Genomic DNA, 20,083 nt, shown 5'->3' with positions numbered 1-20,083 from the left:
AATTGGGGATTTTCCTCAGCATTTATTACAAATTCGGTTTCAAAATTCTAAAAAAATAATTAGGTAGAAAATGTTCAAAACGAAAAAGCCGCGCCAAGCATTCACAATTACATTACCCCAAAAAGGTAACGAGACTTCACAACGCCCTTTTTGCTCAATCATACCCCAAAAACGAAAAAGCAACAAAAACAAAGAAACGAAGGAATAAAGAAAAAAACACAAAGGAAGAAGACAGCCTTCACGCTCCCTTCTTGTCTCGTCTGTTTCTCAGGGCATCGTCAGGTGCTTTCTTCTGCTCTGTGGAGAAAATGGGCTGTGCAACACCGTTTCCCACTCTCGAAATCTAAATGGGTTTCTTCTCCAAGGTGGGTTGATGCCAAATTTTTCCTGTTTTCTCAGGGATTTCTTGGCTTTCTTTAGCTTGTCTATCTTCTTGGTCCTCTGGTTTCTTCTTGTTTTTTTTTTTGTTGTTTTGTTTGTGGGCCGGTTCTTGGTTCTTTGATTCACTGTGCAATTCTTTCGTGTGGGTCTTGAAACTGTCAAGAATCTTGTGTTCTTGGCTGAGATCAGTAGCTGCACTTTGCTCTATCGATTCTTGAGACAGTTCAAGAGGAATGCAGCTGGTTTCTCTTCAATTTGGATGGCGTTCTTTCATTTGTTCATGTCATGCATTTCAAATGTTTTCCCAGATTCTTGCTTACTTTCTCTGGGCTCTCTATATTGAGCTTGTGAAGAAGTGAGATCAGCTGAGATTTGTTCTTTCCAGCTGGAATCTGCATATGTGCGCGTATGCACAAGACCTGCGCTTGGAATAACTCGAGATTTCGGATTGATGGGACGCGAAGATGATGTTTGAATTAACTGAAAAAGAAACTAGAAAGAGATGATCTATGCCTCACTGCTTCAGTTCTTAGGTTGAGATTTCCTGACATGGTATCATAGCCCGAAGGTCTAATGCGCATTCCCCTTTTCCATTCCCTTTCTATAAACAACACATTTAAACGGTTACTTTTAAAACCATAGGTGTTAGGTAGCTGATATGATTCGGGCTTGAGTCGTTCTATCATCCTTCACGTGGCGGGGCATGGTATAGATAAGATGATAAGTTTTATATAGCATTGTTATAGTCGAACTTAAATCTTTTCGGTGGAATTTTCAATGAGCATGTAGTTAAGCAAATTCTATTTGGTTGTTGCCTAATACGATTTCAGATTAGAGGTAGCTTTCAGTTGATAAGATCACAACGATGACCCACTGCTAGATGTAAACTCTTAGAATACCGAAAAACAAAGTTCTACAAGCGGAAATTGTAGAGTTATCATAGTAATGCTGCATTTTCCCTACATTCAGGCACTGGTGAGATGTATTTGAAGCAAGAATGAGCTCACTAACTTGGGTTTCTTCCCTATTAAGCTCTGTGGGTGTAACACCTCTGTTGTTTTTGGTACCGGTGCAGTTTTTCGGCGCAATTGTAGAAATTCATGTTTCAAATGTTTGCAGGTGGGGACTAGGTTAATTGGTTCCTGGTTTTAGCCACAAGCATGCAAGCTCGACCAGTAAGCCGCTGGAGATCTATTGTATCTCGTCGTATACGAGGAAAGTCTGGTGACTATTTCTGCTCGTTTCAAAAAGTGAAACCGGCGCCATATGGCCGAGGAAATGCTCCTGTTTTTCTGAATGTTTATGACTTGACAGCGGTTAATGATTACTTCTACTGGTCGGGAATCGGTGTTTTCCACTCTGGTGTTGAAGGTTGGTGGATTCACTTCTTTATAACCAGTCCAAGTTCTTTAATTTGTATGTCTGCTCATGTCCATGTGCATATCTATAGTAGTACAAGTATGATGCAACATCTCTGGGTATATTTTGCTATAACCAAGACTTAAAATCCACGCTTTCATTCTCGGGATATTTCAAGAGGCTGTTCCTTTTGAAAAAGCAGTGTATAGAACCTTGTCAACAAGAGAATACTTTTTCCACATCTCAAACGGGAAGCAATATGATAAATGTCCCTTATGCAGACTATTTTTGTTAGAATATAGCGTGTAGTTTGTCATTAAGCTTTTAAACAAACAGTTGTCCATTCAATTTCACCAGTGTAATAATGTCCCTTTCTATTCACATAGATGTGTTGACTTCCTACTCTGAAGCCTAACCGCAAGGGAGAAGTGATAAGATGGAAGATATAATCCGCATATTCTCTAATAATTGAGTTTTAGCGCAAGCAGTCATGCGCACAGCTTGAGAGTTTTATTTTGTTTGTCCTCTAAAATTTGACTTGTAGAACAAACAGTTGTGCTCTCAATTTTGAGAGTTTTATCTTGTATCGTTTGCTCACATGCATATATACTCTTATACAGTGCTTCTTTCCTTCCTTTGTATTTCTGAGTTGCGAGAATCACTACGCTCATGCAGTTTATGGCGTGGAATATGCTTTTGGAGCTCATGAGTATCCATCAAGTGGCGTGTTTGAAGTTGAACCGAGACAGTGTCCTGGCTTTAAGTTCAGGAAGTCCATACTTGTGGGGACAACAAGCTTGGATCCTATCCAGGTCAGAGATTTCATCGAGCGTCAATCTGCAAGCTATCATGGTGATATGTATCACTTGATCGTTAAGAACTGCAATCATTTCTGTGAAGACATGTGCTTCAAGCTCACTGGGAAGACTATTCCGAGATGGGTAAATCGACTCGCAAGAATAGGTATTGCCATTATCCTCCAACTCATCATGCACCATGTGTATCTAACTTTTATCTTCTCAGTTCGCACGGCTGATTGTATCTGACACACCATGACATTGAATTGAGGGTCTTTCTTCAAAAAGAAGGAGGTATAACATTGTGGCTTTAAGTCCTACTTAGCTCTAACTGACTAGCATCTTTTTTGCTGACGTTGAAGGTTCAATGTGCAACTGCATACTCCCCGAGGCTTTCAAGGTTCCCTCGCTATGCCACAACCCAAACTACCAAGGAGGCGAAAACGAGAGGAAGAAACTGAGGAGCGCTTTCGGTTGCTTGCCGTCGATCTCGTTACACGAGAAGGAAGTCTCCATGTCCTCGCTGTTTCTACATTCTCTTTACAAAGGCTGCTTGCCTCCCTGGGAGTTAAAGGCGCCCAAATCCAAAAGTCGCATGTCTAAAGAAGGGTAAAAACGCGTGTCATTTTTCTTTTGTCCCTTTGTTTCTATTTAATCTTTCATTAGATAGCCCGCCGTTCCATCTAGCGATTTTGTGATGCTCGCCGTAGCATATGGCTTGGCTTGAGGGGGTATGAGATTCTCATTTCAGATTGTGACTTTGATGTAAAAATAGAGTGGCTTGTATCAATTTCTTTGATGTTGCTGAGTTTGATCCCAGGTTAGAAATGGAACACACATGAATGATCAAGTCCTTGTACCAAAAGAACCAAAGCTGGCGGGGGCATGATCATGAATTGATGGACAATGAGATGACAGGGATTGTGATAAGTCTTGGTACTCATTTGCAGAATGAGATGCTGCAAGCTCTCTTTCTTCACATGTCTCTGGCTTTCTGACCATACCCCACTTGTCCAAATTAGACGACTGGACTTTGAGATATCTGATCTTTTAAATCATAGTCGTCCAATCACGAGGTGTCGGAAATTTAATGATTTGACCAAATCGATTAATGTTGCCGTAAAGATCAAGTCATAAACTTTCTAAGTTACAAGAATCACGGTGATCAGGTTTTTAACCAAAAAATTATCATAAATTTTTACTCGATTGTCTATTCAACTCGACTTTCGGAAATCTATGATCCCGATACTTCTTCGAAAATTGAATTGCATCTTAAATTAATTCAAGTAACGACTTTACTATGAGCATAAAATTCAGGTCAATTGGACGTTGGACAGTAAAATTATGCCCGGTCAAATTTTTGTCAAATTCGGTAATCAATAGAGATGTGCAAAACAGATTGCCTGGATCAGACCGGACCAGCTAGTTTGGTCCAGTTCCCAGGAGTGTTGGTCCGGTTCCCTGTTCCAAAGGAGAGCCGGACCAGAGTGACTATATATATATTTTAAATTTTTTTTTCAAAAAAAATAGTAAAGTGTGAACTAAATAAATTCATTGACAAAAATTAGTAAAATGTGAACTAAAACCCTAAGTGAACTTCATTGACATAAATTCATTGACAAAAATTAGTAAAATGTGAACTGAACCCTAAGTGTTTGACCAAAAAAAAAAAAATAAACCCTAAGTGACTGGTTCCATTGGGCTGGACCGGTTCGGTCCGGTTCTTGATCCTAGGACCAACTGGTCCGGTCCCCGGTTCCTAATTTTGGGAATCAATTCTCTCGGTCCGGTTCCCGATTTCACCTTGGAATCGAACCGATCACCTCTAGTAATCAACGTTAAATATCTCTTTTATGTTATGCTCTCAAATTCAAGTTACTAATTTCGCCTTTCTCTTTGCAACGTAATTATGGCGAAATTCCAGTGATTCTCAGGCATGTACTTATTGAAGAAAGGGGCACAATGTCAAGTAAGGGTTATAAAATCCCACTTAAATAAAATCATGTCGTCATAATGCTAGAAGTAGGCTAGAAATGGTGTGTTAGTTTCGCGGAAAATGAATGATTTGGAAAACATTTTTCCAAAAAATAATTGCTTATATCGTTTAGAAAACTTAGTCAATGAAAAATATTTTCATCATCGATAACAATCTATGCCTACATATTTTCGTGGGTGATGAAAAAATTGTCCATTTATTTATTTTTCTACACGATATAAGCAATCATTTTTCGAAAAATATTTTTCAAATCACTAATTTTTTGCTAAACGAACGCACCCTAAATAAATAGTCATTACTTTGCAGCTCTAAATTAGACTTTTCCTTGGATAAATAGGTTTTTGAGAAATATCGAAACTAAGTTTTGAGAAATACCAAAAACCTAAATACTTATATGACTGTTACTCTACTAAAATAAACCTATGAATTTTAATATTTTTCTCTAAGTTGTCATTGTGCTCGTTAATATGGACGTCATGATTTTCGAATTTTTTTTAAAAAAAAACTATGGTTATTTTCCTAAAAATATTTTCATCTTTCAAAATCAGTGTCATATATGGTGGAAAAGACGAAAACACCCATGTCTAAGTAGGCCAAACAATGACATGGCTCCATCAATTTTAAAACTAATTATGCATTCTTAAAGAAAAGGGTTAATACCACAAAAAACCCCAAATCGATACAATTGTGACAAATTTATTCCAAACTAATTTTTTGACCATCAAAAACTCCAAACTGGTACATCTGTGATAAATTTACCCTCCGTTAGTTTCCGTTAAATTTTACTGTCAATTTGCTAAGTTGGATGACACGTGGCAATTGACGGGTATACCGGTTTAGGGTTTTACCCATTTGTTTGTCACATATTTACCAATTTATGATTTTTCGTGACACTAATCTAATTTAACGGAGGGTAAATTTGTCATACGTATACCATTTTTGGGTTTTTGATGGTTAAAAAATTAGTTTTGGTAAATTTGTCATAGGTGTACTAGTTTGAGGTTTTTTGTGGTCAAAAAATTAATTTACGATAAATTTGTCATAAAAAAAATCGGTTTAGAGTTTTTCGTGATATTAACCCTAAATAAAACGCCACTTAGTCAATTGCATAGGGATATGCATCACAAATTGGTGCCCATGCATATATCTGCATGTCATTAATTCTATTTCAAAACACAAATACACACGGCACATGGAGTCATGACGGGCCGTAACGTAACGCGGGAATTTCGCCTTATTACGTCTTCGGAAAAATCGAAATTGCATCAATATCATAGGAAGTTATTTGATAATTGCATTGAACGGACTTACTTGAAAATGGGGTGTTAAAAGGGCGTCCATCGCTAACCCCTCTCCATGTGTACTAAACCCGCAGCGCAGTTGTTATATTTGTTTGCAAATGACCAATGCTTTTACACGTTCACCTAGGTATCCAATTAGGCTCAACTTTCTTAATAATCTCTCTTTTTTTCGAAAAAAAAATGAAGTTCCTTTTCCGTCGTTACTTTAAATTCACATGGCATTTTTATTTTAACTAATGAAACTCGGATAATTAGATGCTTACATTAAATGCTTGTAAGTTGCAAAAGTAAGTTTTCGCATGATAGATTAGATTGAATAATTTGGTAATGGCGAGGTGGGTTTGACCTATTAAGAAAATTCCAATAAACTGTCCATTTGAGAAAGAAATGTTTTGGGGAATATTGATCAAGTTGCTTGAATCAAAGGTCTTGTTTACTTATATATTCATTCATTCATTCTTATAACTTTGATTTCTCAATGAATGATGATTTAATAACAAGATTTATGTAGATGTGGGGGGTCACATGAACCTAATATTCAGTCTTTATGGAAATTATTTAAAATACTTAATACAAACGATTATTTTTACGAAAATATTTTTAAAAACATTCATTTTCTATGAAACAACCGAAACTTAAAATTTGACATTGTTTTCATGGTTTTAATTAATAGAAACGTACACATAAGTTAGGCCAGGAATTATTTAAGAGTTTATCTTTATAAATAAACTTATATGATGTAATATTTAAAGGGCATATATTAGTTCATAAGAACTACTAGCGCATCTCCATACGAAATGGTCACCCTCCCTAATGTCACATTCGTAGGAGTTGGAAATATTTGCTCCTAATGTCATTCTTTCTCTAACATTGATGGCAGCTTTTTTTGACTATATGAAAATATTTCATATCGTCATTTTAGGGATAACATTGAACATTTTCATATAATCCAGAAACTACTTTAAACATGTACAAAAATTTCAAGAACCACATTGAACAATTCAAAAGTTCAGAGGCTATATTTTCACATTAGGTTAAAATTCAGGGGCCACGTTCGGAAAAAATTAAAAGTTCAGAACCACATTACACATTTGGTTAATATTCAAAAATCAATTATATTATTTCCCCTTGGGTTAATATCGCGAAAAACCCCAAACTGGTACATTCATGACAAATTTACCCCGAACTAATTCTTTTACCATAAAAAACCTCAAACTGGTACACCTATGACATATTTACCATAAATTAATTTTTTAACCACCAAAAATCCTAATTTAGTACATTTGTGACAAATTTACTCTCTGTTAAATTGGATTAACATTACGAAAAATCGCAAAATGGTACACATGTGATAGAAGGAGGGTAAAACCCCAAATTAGTATATCCATCAACTACCACGTGTCATCTAATTCAGAAATTTGACTGTAAAATTTAACAGAAACTAAGAGAGGTTAAAATTTTTCAATTTGGGATTTTCGTGGTTAAAATATTAGTTCGGGATAAATTTATGTACCGGTTTGGAGTTTTTCGTGATATTAATCATTTCCTTTTGTATTTCGATCTTCTATTCAAAGCCAAAACGACAGCGTCTCCCTCTTCCCCGTTGCCCTCCCCCCTCCTCCTCGTCCCCCACCTCCCTCTTCAAGCTCTCGCCAAACCTTCGCTGCAAAACTCACAGAAAGAGTCAACGAGAGAGTCAATAGAGATAGAGAGAGAGAGAGAGATCGCACGGTCGCGGCCTGAACCCTAACTCCTCCGCCGGCGATGGCGAGATCTCCGATCCTCCCGGCGCTGACCTCCCTCCTCCTCCTCCTCCTCCCGGCGTTCCTCGCTGCCTCCCTCCCCCTCGAGAGCCCCAAGGGCCGCAAGGTCCTCGTCCTGCTCGACGACCTGGCCGTCAAGTCGTCCCACTCCCTCTACTTCCGCTCCCTCGAGTCCCGCGGCTACGACCTCGACTTCAAGCTCTCCGACGACCCCAAGATCGGCCTCCAGCGGTACGGCCAGTACCTGTACGACGGCCTCATCCTCTTCTGTCCGGCCACCGAGCGTGAGTTCCCTCGTCGCTCCGCCTTTTGGCTTCTTGCATGACGACTTCCGAGGTCGGGTTTGACTTGGCTCCGACGAATCCGGATACGCAGCAGCTCGCGCGTCGTTCAATTGACTCTTGACCAATTTCATTTTTGCGTGTTGTGTGATCGGTGGATGTAATCTGAGAAGTAGTTTGGTTGATGGCTTTTGCTTGCTTGGTGAATTAGGTTTTGGAGGATCTCTTGACCAGGCTGCCATTCTGGATTTTGTGGATTCGGGCCACGATTTGATTGTTGCTGCCGATGCTAATGCTTCGGATTTGATTCGAGAGATCGCTACCGAGTGCGGAGTTGATTTTGACGAGGTCTGCGTAGCTTCTTGCCTCTTTTCAGATTGTTGCTATGATATCGTGTTCTGTCACTCGAAGATTTTTAGTAGCGACTTCATCATGGGTTTTCTGTCGTGTGATTCGGTGTTTTCAAACGCAGCAGTTAGGTTGTAAATTTTGATATCTGTTTGGCCTTTCATTTGGATGCGGGAATGTTGGGTCATTTCATTGATCTTCACTGAATGTGGTGCAGGATCCCGTGGCTATGGTTATTGATCACGTTGGCTATGCAGTTTCGGACACAGAAGGAGACCATACACTGATTGCTGTGGATGATTTCATCGATTCTAGTGTCATTCTAGGGAATAAGAAAATCGAGGCAAGTTAAAAATCCTGTCTTTGGGTTAATTATGTGCATGACTTAGATGTTAGGTTGTTCTGGTTCATGGTTACTATGCTTATGTGATGTAATGACACTATCGTAGGATTAAAGTCATATCTTTCTTTACTGAGAGTTCCTTCTGGTGCTTTCTGTTATAGCAGTTGTTTTATTCGTTTCGGCTTTTTTAAATTGGTCAATGGTGTCGGTATTTAAATGTTTGACATGTCCCTGGTCATAATGATAACAAGATATAAAGTTGAGATCCTCCTCAGATGATTCTATTGATGCATGCTTTTGAGTATATAGTCCTGATCATTTCTGATAAAGGTCTGACACATGTTGTCAATATTATTTATGACTTTGGTTCAGTGACTATATTCTGCCTTAAGCGATATGCTTTTTATCTGATAAGTTCCCATGGTTCCAGGCTCCAGTACTTTTTCAGGGGATTGGACATTCATTAAATCCTTCCAACAATCTGGTAATGTGTTATCCTCTTTTGCTGTTACAAGTTTGCAATTTGCGTCATCTAGAAATGTTTGCTTTCAGTTCATTTTTGGTATTGAAAATAAACTATGGTATTTTGTGCACCATTTATAGGTCTTGAAGGTTCTTGCAGCTTCTCCTTCTGCCTACTCTGCTAATCCAAAGTCCAAGTTGTCAAATCCGCCATCACTTACTGGATCTGCTATATCACTGGTTTCAGTTGTGCAGGTTAGTTAAGTTGTTCTGGTTGGCACCTCGAAATTTGGTCTTTCACCTTGCCTTTGATGTCCTGGTTCTTCTTCTAGATAGTTTGCCATAAATTATAAGTGAAATTGGATTTCACAAACGCAGGATCTAATTTCTGCACATTATCGAGATAAAGCGTAGGTTTGCCTATATTTAGGCATTCATGGAGACTGGTTTTGCATTAGACAACGTGTGGTTATAAGTTTTGCTCGTTAAATTGACAATATTGTTATGTTGCTACTGCTATTTTATACATTGATAATTAGCTGGAGGAGTTGAAACAACATCTGAGATATTAGGCTTGATATTTTTTTCTTTTTGGTGGATGAGTATGTCAATTGGCTTTCTCATGAAATGCTTTTTGTTTTGGCGGATACCTTAACTTAAGTTTTACTTTATATTGTTCCCTAGTTGTCTCCTCTCACCTTCCTTTTGTATGCTTAGACATATTAGAGAATTTACTCCTGTTTGATATGAGTAGACTGCTGGGATGAGAAACACTGAGGCAATGAATATCTGAAGTATACTTATTAAAATGGCTAAATTCTTCGCTGAATTTCTTCTTGAACGATATCTCTTAGACAGGTCTTTTATTGCCATATAGTTTTTGTGCCGTGGCTACAAAATTTTTTATAGTATGGTTATATAGTCTACTTTTAGAATATTATTGAACTAACCATGGTTATTTCAAATACTAAAATCATGCTTAGGGTTGTGATAATACTTAGTTTTTTTTCTTGCAACGTGCCAGTACATTACTGTCGAAATGTGTTCAGTTTTTAAATTGTACACATGGGAAGGTTAGCTTGAATTTGTAGCCGCTTGTGGCCATACTGATTGTAGGACTCTTAAAAGTTGGGACGAGGAAGTGGGACTTATTCTTTTGGGGTCAGAGAGGAAGTTGGACTTGCACTGCATAAAATATGTGGGGTTCTGCCAATTCTTTTGGCAAAAAGAAGTGTCTTTGAGTAACTTTTTGAATGAAAGAATTGACAGTGCGTATCGTTTTAACTAAGATGGACATGCATATAATTCTACCTTGTCCTTTTACTTCTCATCCAATATGCAGCATGAGGGGACATTGGATTCAGTCGAGCATTTTCTCAATAGCTTCAGCCTTTTGTATTTTTTCTTTTATTGTGAAGTCCTTTAGTTAGAAATTCCTTTGCTTTTCGTTTCTGAATTCCTTGATTCTAGGATCCCTCTCTTTCTCTCTCTGTGCCGAAGGGAAGGCTCGTTTCTCATTGGACTTCCCTGTTCGCTTCTATATACTAGAATTCTTCACTCTTATCAGTAAACCTGCATTTGAAGTGGTTGATTTGTTTCTATAGTAGCAAGCAGTCCAACAATATTTCTCACTTTACATGCCTCGAATTTCAGGCGAGAAACAATGCTAGAGTATTGATTACCGGCTCATTGAGTATATTCAGCAATCGGTACGTATCAAAATTTAGGGATCTAATTTATCCTTTCCATCTTTCCATTTTCCAAGCTGATATCTGGTTGTTTATCAGATTGTTCAGATCAAGTGTGCAGAAGGCTGGGAGCTCAACCAGGTGGGTGAGGCTATGACTTCTTGTTATTTTTTGGTCTTTCTTTCTGATTGGCATTTTACTAAAGTAGGATTTATATTTCTGTTTCGTTTGGGGACCCTGCTTTATTTATTATATGTATGCAATCCTTCCTTGGAGCGTGAATATGCTCATCCTATGGGTTATCCTTACTACTAATGCCAGAATAAAGGGGGCTGGGGGAGGAAGAGAATGCATTATAGACTGCGATAGACATAGAAAATTTGTAGTGGAGGAAAAATTTGATCAACAATTACAAATAAATCAAGTGCAACATTTTAGTAATTAGAATAGTGTTCTTACCCTAAAAATTCCAATAAAAGGGAATATTTAATAGGTTTGATTTATCTGTGGCAGCTACAATATGATAATTCTAGAATTGCTTATTAAGTTTTATCAATTTGTGGGACACATTGAAGTGAAAATGTTGAATGTTGACTTAGCTATATACATTTATGAAAAATAAATGGGGGCAAAATTTAATTTTAGGTCAAAATATTGAATTGAAACTCGCATTTATTCAAAGTTCCCCACTATTGCATTTTCAGGTCGGTCCCTGGTTATAGATGCATGTTGAAGAAAGCTTCTGTTACCTTATATGATGTTAAGGGAATGAAAAACAAATTCCGTCTGTAGAGTTTGAGGTTTGAGTGCTGTAGTAACTTGATGAAGACTGAGCGAGCCAGTTTCTCTAAGCATTGCTGGCATGGTCAATCTTCTAGCTCACTGGTTGGGAAAAAATGTGCTAGTGTGTATATTGTCGTGTGTTCATGTCATTTGAATATGTTCTGCAATTTCAGAAAAAAATTGGCATTCTGCAATACCAAGAAAGTTAAATAAAGTTTATTTGAAGTTGTACGGCTTTTGTGTTCATAAGTGATAATAGATATTCTACTTATTTCAGTCTGATAGTCATTGGTCTCGGTTGTGTTAATGTGTCAAAACTGTTCTCTATACGATTTGAACTTGCACGGAATGCTTAAGCTGTTCGATGATGCTTTTCAAATTTTGTAATATGTGTAGGTATTATCTATACTGTTATATGTGGGATATGTCAATCAGGCTTAGATTTCAGAGAGTTCTTTGTAATTTATAGCTGCGGCCCATCCACTGCTTCAGGAAGGCAATGTTCATCATTTTGGACTGCGCATATTGGGCCATAATGTGGAGTTGCAGATTTTGGACATTAATTATAATCTTGAGGGTCTTCAATGTGGCGTTTGTTGTTTTCGGTTTACTTTATTTCCCAGATTGACGTGTGCATAAGATGTACAGAATGATTTTAGATGATATTATACTGGTGCATTACTTCAGGAATATTGCCAAATCTGCAGCTGGTACAGGAATTTGATGAATATGCTTTTGTGCAAACAGGCATGAGAAAGCAGGAAACGAGCAGTTCTTCACTGAAATTAGTAAATGGATATTCCATGAGAGAGGACATCTAAAGGTGAGACATTCAGTATAAATAGAGTGGCTGTACGTTTCTGGTATAAGGTATTTTCCTTGGTGAAATTGAGGTTTATTTGTGTCATCTGTGGAGTGGTAAAGTGCCTTATGGTTTTATCTGGGAATTATACCGGAAAAGGTTTCATCTGGATTACTTTTTAGTTCTCACATAACTGTTCATATCTGAAAATAGAGTGCAGCGGCATAGGGGGTCTTTGTTTGGATAAGCGCAATGGGATGATGCTTAGTTATTGTTCATTGCTGCTGCTATTTTATTTTCTATTTCTACTTCATCACCTTAAATCATTTCCCTATTGATAGGCTGTGAATGTGAAACACAATAAAGTTGGGGAAGCTGATGAACCTGCGATGTATAGGATCAATGATGACCTGGTAAGTTTATTCCTTCTGATTGTAATGTCTAAAAGAAAGATGGTTTGGGTTTTGAAAAGCAAAATTCCACTTCGATTGACATTTTGTTGTAGGAATACTCCATTGAGATATACGAATGGTCTGGAAGCAGCTGGCAACCATATGTTTCAGATGATGTTCAAGTTCAGTTTTACATGATGAGCCCTTATGTTTTGAAAACTTTATCTACTGACAAAAAGGTGATATAACTTTCAGTAACTCTTCACCTTCTGCCTTTCCTCATTCCAGAAATTTTATCAACTGTTATCATGTCTTCCTGCAGGGTGTCTATTCTACTTCATTTAAGGTTCCAGATGTCTATGGTGTTTTCCAGTTCAAGGTTGAATACCAAAGGCTTGGATACACTAGCTTGTCCCTAGCAAAGCAGGTATTTGACTCTTCCGCATTAGATATATATATTTTTTGATCTGAGCCTTGGATATCTTACTTATAGCTTATTTGCACTTTCCTTTTGTGTGAGCTTGTGAACCATCCATTGATCTGTCTGGATTCCACTATGTTGGTGGTTGGAAGGCATTTTCATTTCTTTGTGAGAGTCAATGATGGTGTGATTTTTCACCTTTGAAATAAGCTTCCTGGTATGGGTACTTGCCGGTAGCAACTGCAGAGAAGACGTAATTTGCGCAGTGCAAAGTAGTAGTCAACAACTGTAAACTGCAGTAGGTGTTGCTTGGTCAAGCACATGCTTATACAGGTCCTGTTTGAAGAAAAAAAATGACAAAAAGCAACCCACTGTCTGAAACCCATTTCTGCTATTCCAAGTGATGCCTGATAGAGCTACCTCCTGCTTGAGTTTGTAGATGGTCAAAGCTGATTTCATTGCCATATAAGAAGGCTTTAAGCAAAAAGTTGTTAAATCAAGAAGATATCTTTTACTTACCAAGAATGCATCCTCTGTGCCTAGAATTGAGCATTATTTTTGTGCTATCAGTTTGTTGTTCTTGTCTATTCCTGATGGACCTGAGGTATTTGTGTCAATAAAGTTCTATCTTCTAAGAAAGCATAAAAAATGATCAAACTTAATTATGTGAGCATAAATCCTTATCATCTGCTGTTTGAATACTTTTTTTATTTTGCTGTTTATCATATTGAAAGCCGTTGTGGCTCCGACAGCGCAGTCATATTGTTTTGGTTTCAATATTCCATTGCAGATTCCAGTACGACCTTTCAGACACAACGAGTATGAAAGATTTATTCCAGCTGCCTATCCCTATTATGGTGCAGCATTCTCTATGGTATGATCATGTGGACCACTAGTCTCTTGTTATGTTTTTCCCAAAATCTTTCTCTATGTTACACTTTTCCAGTGCGGTGGTAACACCCTCTTTCTTTTGGCATTGGACTGTGGGATTCGCACTGCATAGACTTTAATCCATCCGTGAAGTGTTCCCACTCTGCTCCTAGCTAATTAGATTAGGAAACTCTCACCATTGACATCACGTCTATGGTTGTGTAGTTGTACATAAACAGAAGCATCCAAGTGAGACTTTCCTTTTCCTTTTCTGGACACTAGACTTTCCCGTTCATTGTCAAGTTTTGTGTGGGATACGGGGGGCTAAAAGTTAAAACTGGAAATCAATTTTCAAATCACACCCCTACAAAACTTCTTCGTTGTTGGTTCTACAATTTTGTTATGTTTTGGAAAAAATTAAAACTAGTGAATTTAGTTTGGCTTTTAATTTGAATACAACTTCTTTTGTCTGTTTATTTACATATTTGAATCACTTGAAAATCATTTGGTCATAGGTTGCCAACTGTGCTCTTCATTGAGCTTAGATTACATTGCTAATTGTGGGTGAAAGATTAGACTCAGGTAGTGGTTTGGTTCAAAGTGAAAGCAATATGGTAAACTTTCATTAGTTTGATTTGGTTTTTGTTTGAGAGTTTTGGTATCCCCATAAACTCTACATCTGTTTGGTTAAAAAATTAAATTCCTCTCCAAATTAATCCAATTGAACTGTGAATGCTGCTAAGCCTGAACTTTTATTGGGGCCCAAATGATTGTTAACTTCATCTCAACATTACGAAGTCTCAGTTGACCGACACTATTTCTCTCTACAGCCTTACATATTTTTCTGACAGCGTTCCGTATTAATGCAGATGGCGGGCTTCTTTCTCTTCACCTTTGTCCACTTATACAACAAGTAGACGTATTACACTTTCCCCTTCTTGAGACCTAATTTTTGTAGAAGTTTTAGCACCTTATGTTCCAGAAATTCATGAAGATCCAACTTTTAAAGTATTGCAAGAGATGGATGACAAATTTTCCTCCAATTTTCCATATGCGATAGTAACTATTCATGTTTCATGTACAAAACATAAAGCCAGGTTGCGAATTTCTTACCTTTCAGCAACAACCTATCCCGTCTTTTTACCAGATGAAGATGCATCCATAAGAGCTACCTGCTATGAAGGTGAGGTAAGGGGAATTGCTACCTGATTGTATATCTCAAATGAAACCCTTGCATCACTTCCTTCCGATCCTGCCTCGTTGAAGCCTTCGTGCCATGGGTAAAATTTCATGTTTGGAACGTTCTCTTTCCATCAGTCAGCAACGCATCATACATTGCAGGACCACATCTTTTATCAGAGTGGTTTGAGGCTCAAGTATGTGTCCGGGATGGAGTTTGAAAGTAGCATGCTCATTAAGACATAGTCGACGACTTTGCGCGGTCGCAATATTTTCAAATGAAAGAGGAAATACAGACGGTTTGTGGCCGTCTTGAACATACTTTAGAGATCGAATGTGCTCTATCCATCGCCCGTGGACAAATAGATGGTCCTTGCCTTCTTGGTAGGACCGTGATTGCGTCCACTGGTTCGGGAGATTGAAGGTATCAGAAATGGATCTCTTTTAGCCCTGTACGTGAGTTATCCAGTTTCATGGTTTGTGACGAACAAACTCGACCTGGTTAGAGAACGACCCTTTATAGACATAGGATTGCTTTGAAGGAAACTGTTTCACTCTCTGCTCATTTGATATTGAATTCTGTACCAAAAAAAAAAAGAAAACAGCAAACACGGTACCCTAAGCTATTTTCAAGATGATACTTAGCTTGATGGTCTGTTACATGTCATAATCTTTAAGGAGGTACAGTATGTACGCGGAGTTATGATCTCGGACAGGCAAAACTAGCTTTCCACTTGTATTCGATCAAATCTATCAAGACAAAAAATCAGGGTGGGGGGGAAATGTTCACAAATTCCCTCGAAGTGGCAGTCATTTCTCAAAATTTTTCTCGGACTTAAGACTTTGTTTTAAAATACCCCATAAAGTTAGAAGGCCTTTGACTCAATGACCATTTGAAGGGGGCTCTCGTTTCTCAGGAACTCCATAAAGACTTGGATTTTGTTTTAAAAAGTTTTCTCGAATTTGATTGCTTTGACCAGAGAAGCTCCCCGAGCTCATCGTCATCGCCGTTGAAAAGAACGGTGGGCCGACCAAAATGTGCTCATCGCAGGCACATTTCGAGCCTGTCTTAGGGCCATTTTGGTCCAAAAAACCACCATGAACTTGAGCCGTACTTCCCGCATGTATGAAAGCCCCTACTGGGGTTCGCATCAGGTAACGATGTTCTCATTACTGCTCTCTTCTCGCATTTGTAGTGATTCTCCATTTCCATTTTTTCGATCTATGCTCGAGAAATCCTAACCCTTTCTCTTTGAACATTAAATTTGGGGCAATTTGAAGCTTTTAAATATTTTTTTATGTGCACGAGTCGTATTGGAAAAATCTTTTTTTGGGAATAAAATGCTCCCGAAAAAGACGACGTGTGCGTTGACGAGTAATCATCATGGGGATGTTGGACCAAATTGATCAACTTTAAGAGATATTTCGAAACAAAATCAAGTTTGGGAGGAATTTTGAGAAATGGGCGCCACTTTAAGGGTTTGTTTGAATTTTCCTAAAAAGAACTCTCTCTCTCTCTCTCTCTCTCTCAAGTGGGTCTCATGAGCGCCAATTGGTAATTGCATACCTCGGACGATGCTTCCGCTGCACAAAAAGTAGGTCTTTTTCCTTTCTTTCTTTTTCAATTTGAGGATTATGTGCCAAGCAATTCTTAGGATATCAGAAATCATATCTTTATCTTAGTAGGTCAATTTACCCGAATGGCTAATTGCAACCTAAGGTGTTTGGAAAAATCGCCTCGTTTAGGAGATCAAACGAACTTCATTGATTCCATGTCGTGCTTTTTCTGCTAAGCAAATAAAGATTAGATTAATAGTCGCACAAGTACTTAAGTAGTAAAGACACAATAGCCAATAGGCCGAACAACAAAATAGCAATGCCAAACACAAGCCCATGAAGGCTGGGAACAACAACAGGAACGAAGGTCAAAGGGCCCAGCACACATAATTTTAAAAAAAATCAAGGCCCAATGGACTGAGGATAAGCCCAATCCACAAGCCACTGGTCACCAACAGATGGAAAGCCCTAGCCGTAGCACCGGCAAGCGGCGATGGCGGTCAATAGTGATCGGCTGGTGGAGGGCGGTACCGAGCTGCGGTGATGATGGTAGAAGAAGAGGGCGGCATAAGGCAGCGGCAGAGGGACAAGGAAAGGCGAACATGCTGCGATAAGGAGGAGAAGCAACAGAAAGTTGTGGTGCAAGGTGTTGGGATGACAGAGGAAGCGAAAAATGCAATACTAAGTCGTGAAATTTATTTGCTACGAGAATGCGTGTTGAGACCCTACCTAGGTGAAATTTGAGAGAGTTTAACAGATTACTAGGCAAGCGCAAATAACTCTTTTCCCAGGTGGCACTTGCGGTTAGCATGGCTCTCCCAAGTCTTGTCAATTGTCACTTTGTTTCTCATTCATTGTTTGATCAAATTTATATTAGAATTGCTACTAACTTATTCTGGGCGGGTTACGAGCCAAGTAAGGCGTTTTGGGAGCCTAAGATTTTGGGAAGTTTAAAATAGAGCCTAGTTATAAAACCTCGGGAGAAGACCCTATGAGCTATGCATAAAAATTAAGCATGTTTTAATCTAATTAAGAAACTCAATTGATCTATGTGATGAGAGCTAAAGGATTGTTATGTGGTCTGCATACAAATGTGTTTTAAAAATTAAACATTGAAAGCTCATAAGCCTTTTCAAACATGGTTATATCGAGCTGGTTTGACATATATGGTGCACTAATTAATACACATTTTTCGAGCCGAAAAAATCTGGATGGGAACACGAGTCGTGGCTTTTTTTGTGCAATTCATATTCTGTCGTTACTATATATCGATAGCAAGTTAATTACCAAGAATGAAAGCATGTACCTATATGTATATATCATGGTGAAGAAGTGGTCTCCTTGCAAATGCTAATCGTACTTGAGTGTCAGCCTTCAATTCAAGAAGACTAGAGTAGAGAAGATGATGCAAGCTCACGTGTGGCTATGGCCTGCGTAATTGTTTAGATGCAATCGTACATTGTTTCGCGATTTCCATCACGAGATGTTTGTAATGGATGTGTGATTATATATGTTTGAGCTGAGAAATGTGAAGTGAAATGGGCATTGGATTTGCCCTTTCCTCCCCTTCAAAAATGTCCTCTAGAGGATCGAGTAAATTTTCCCCTCTTAACAGCAATGGGGGCGATGTAAAGTCTCTCTCACTCTTGGATGATGGCGGGCGGCGAAACGGTCGCTTGAGGGAGACTGGACCTTTGTCATTCTTGATCGCTGCCGCTCGGCCTTTTCGATAGCCTCTCTTTCTCTCTCTCTCTCAAGTATCTTTTAAATTCTATTGTTTCGGGAAAAATTTCGCGATAAAAGAAAACACTTTCTAGAAAATCATTTTTCAGAAAAATGTATTTCCCAAATTGAGAAATTCATTTTCTATATATTTTCTTTAATCATAAATAATTTTTTTATCCAAAAGGTAATTTTATCTTTGACCGTAAATGATTTTAAGTCCAACCAATCATTTTCAGTAAATCAAATGCGAGAAAGTTCAAAAAATTAAGCTGGTAATTCTTTCCTCATCATCCTTACGTGCAAACAAAATGCCTAATTCCAAAAAAAAAATATCACTTTACCTTGAGTGGTCATTTTGATCTGAACTTTTTTTTTATCTCATAAAAAATCACAAACTTTCACTTAAATCCCAAATCTGATTCAAACAAAATAAAAATTCCGCATCATGGGATCAGATTTGGGATTAGAATAAAAGTTGATGTTTTTTATGAAGATAAAAAAAAAGTTCGGGCCATAAAAGGTTGGTGCTTTATTTTTTCGGAAATAGCCCTAAAATAAAAAGAAAAATTTCTTTCTTTAGGGAAAAAAGAAGAGAAATTCACTCTTGACACGTAAAAATTATTTTCTCGTCAGCAAAAGCGTCATAATTATTTCGAAGCGATATAGAACGGCCGCATTTCTGGAAAAATCACGTACGGCGAAAAGTTCACCCCGTCGTCCGAACAGATCTCGTCTTCAATGCTCGCACAACGCAGAAGAAGAAGAAGAAGAAGAAGAAGAAGAAGACACAAAGCAAATCGATTCTTGAAGAATGGAGAAGCAAAGATTATATAGATCGATAGACGATCAAAATTCAAATTCATGTATGGGAAAGCTACTAGTAAACGCCCGAAGCGAGAGCAGAGCAGGCGTCATCAGCGAAGCCCCCAGAAGGCACTTTCATCTGGGCCTCCCATGAATCAGGCGAGCACGGGGGAAGAAGAAAACACACCAGCCCCCCCCTCAATCTCGCCTGGGATTAATGGAGGCCGCTTTCGAAGAAGAAGAAGAAGAAGAAGAAGGGAGGAAGGAAGGAAGGAGAGATGACGGATTCCATGGAGTCACGTGGAATTCACCTTCGAGCTGCTGCTGCTGCGAGCGACGCAGGGGCTGTTCTGGGTCGGCCGTGTGGCGACTTTTATAGCCGGCTTCAAGAACGCGAAACCCTAATGATCCTCGCTTGAAGTTGTCGTCTTTTGATGTTTAGGTCCCCGTGTTTATGCGTATTTCAAGATTCCGACCCCGCAGCTACTTTCCTTATTTTATTTTTCAATTGAGCCACTACTAGAGGTGACAAAATTAGGGGTGTGCATGGTCCGAGTGGGTGGTTCCCACCCTAAAATCGGAAAGTTGCCCACTAAGGACCGGTTCTTAAAAATTGAAACCGAGAACCGCCCGTTGGTTCCATGGATCCACCCGGGAACCGGACCGCCGGTCTAGTCCGGTTTCCGAATGGGTCCATGGAATCGGTCCTACCAAGTTTCACATGTTGGTATTGTAATATGCAACAAAGAATTACGCAACGGGAATAAATGATTCTAGAATAATTAAAATTATACATCACCAATATGTTCATACTACTATGATTTTTATTGA

At 38.5% G+C, this 20,083-nt stretch overlaps 2 protein-coding genes and 1 non-coding gene across 3 annotated transcripts; 2 read left to right on the top strand and 1 right to left on the bottom strand.

Annotated features, from left to right (window-relative positions):
- Positions 1-207: 207 nt before the first annotated feature.
- Positions 208-3,345, top strand: LOC115662925 (deSI-like protein At4g17486). Its single transcript, XM_030585014.2, has 4 exons — positions 208-365; positions 1,501-1,752; positions 2,416-2,703; positions 2,900-3,345. Exons 2-4 carry the CDS (start codon positions 1,542-1,544, stop codon positions 3,148-3,150), a joined length of 750 nt encoding a protein of 249 aa, XP_030440874.1. The 5' UTR covers positions 208-365; positions 1,501-1,541; the 3' UTR covers positions 3,151-3,345.
- A 4,142-nt stretch (positions 3,346-7,487) lies between these two features.
- Positions 7,488-15,099, top strand: LOC115662924 (dolichyl-diphosphooligosaccharide--protein glycosyltransferase 48 kDa subunit). Its single transcript, XM_056305044.1, has 13 exons — positions 7,488-7,881; positions 8,090-8,226; positions 8,444-8,569; positions 9,000-9,053; positions 9,173-9,286; positions 10,685-10,740; positions 10,819-10,860; positions 12,250-12,325; positions 12,646-12,717; positions 12,810-12,935; positions 13,019-13,123; positions 13,908-13,991; positions 14,857-15,099. The coding sequence occupies exons 1-13, from the start codon at positions 7,599-7,601 to the stop codon at positions 14,902-14,904; spliced, it is 1,323 nt and encodes a 440-aa protein (XP_056161019.1). The 5' UTR covers positions 7,488-7,598; the 3' UTR covers positions 14,905-15,099.
- A 4,208-nt stretch (positions 15,100-19,307) lies between these two features.
- On the bottom strand, positions 19,308-19,467 carry LOC115666709 (small nucleolar RNA snoR83). The gene has a single exon (XR_004003949.2). It is a non-coding gene; the product is annotated as a small nucleolar RNA snoR83 (small nucleolar RNA).
- Between the last annotated feature and the right edge of the window lie 616 nt (positions 19,468-20,083).

The sequence above is a fragment of the Syzygium oleosum genome, unplaced genomic scaffold (assembly GCF_021117445.2).
Source record: "Syzygium oleosum isolate NSW1041296 unplaced genomic scaffold, Sole_v2.1 Sole_v2.34, whole genome shotgun sequence".
NCBI classification, from domain to species: Eukaryota; Viridiplantae; Streptophyta; class Magnoliopsida; order Myrtales; family Myrtaceae; genus Syzygium; species Syzygium oleosum.
This window is presented reverse-complemented; position numbering and strand designations above follow the sequence as displayed.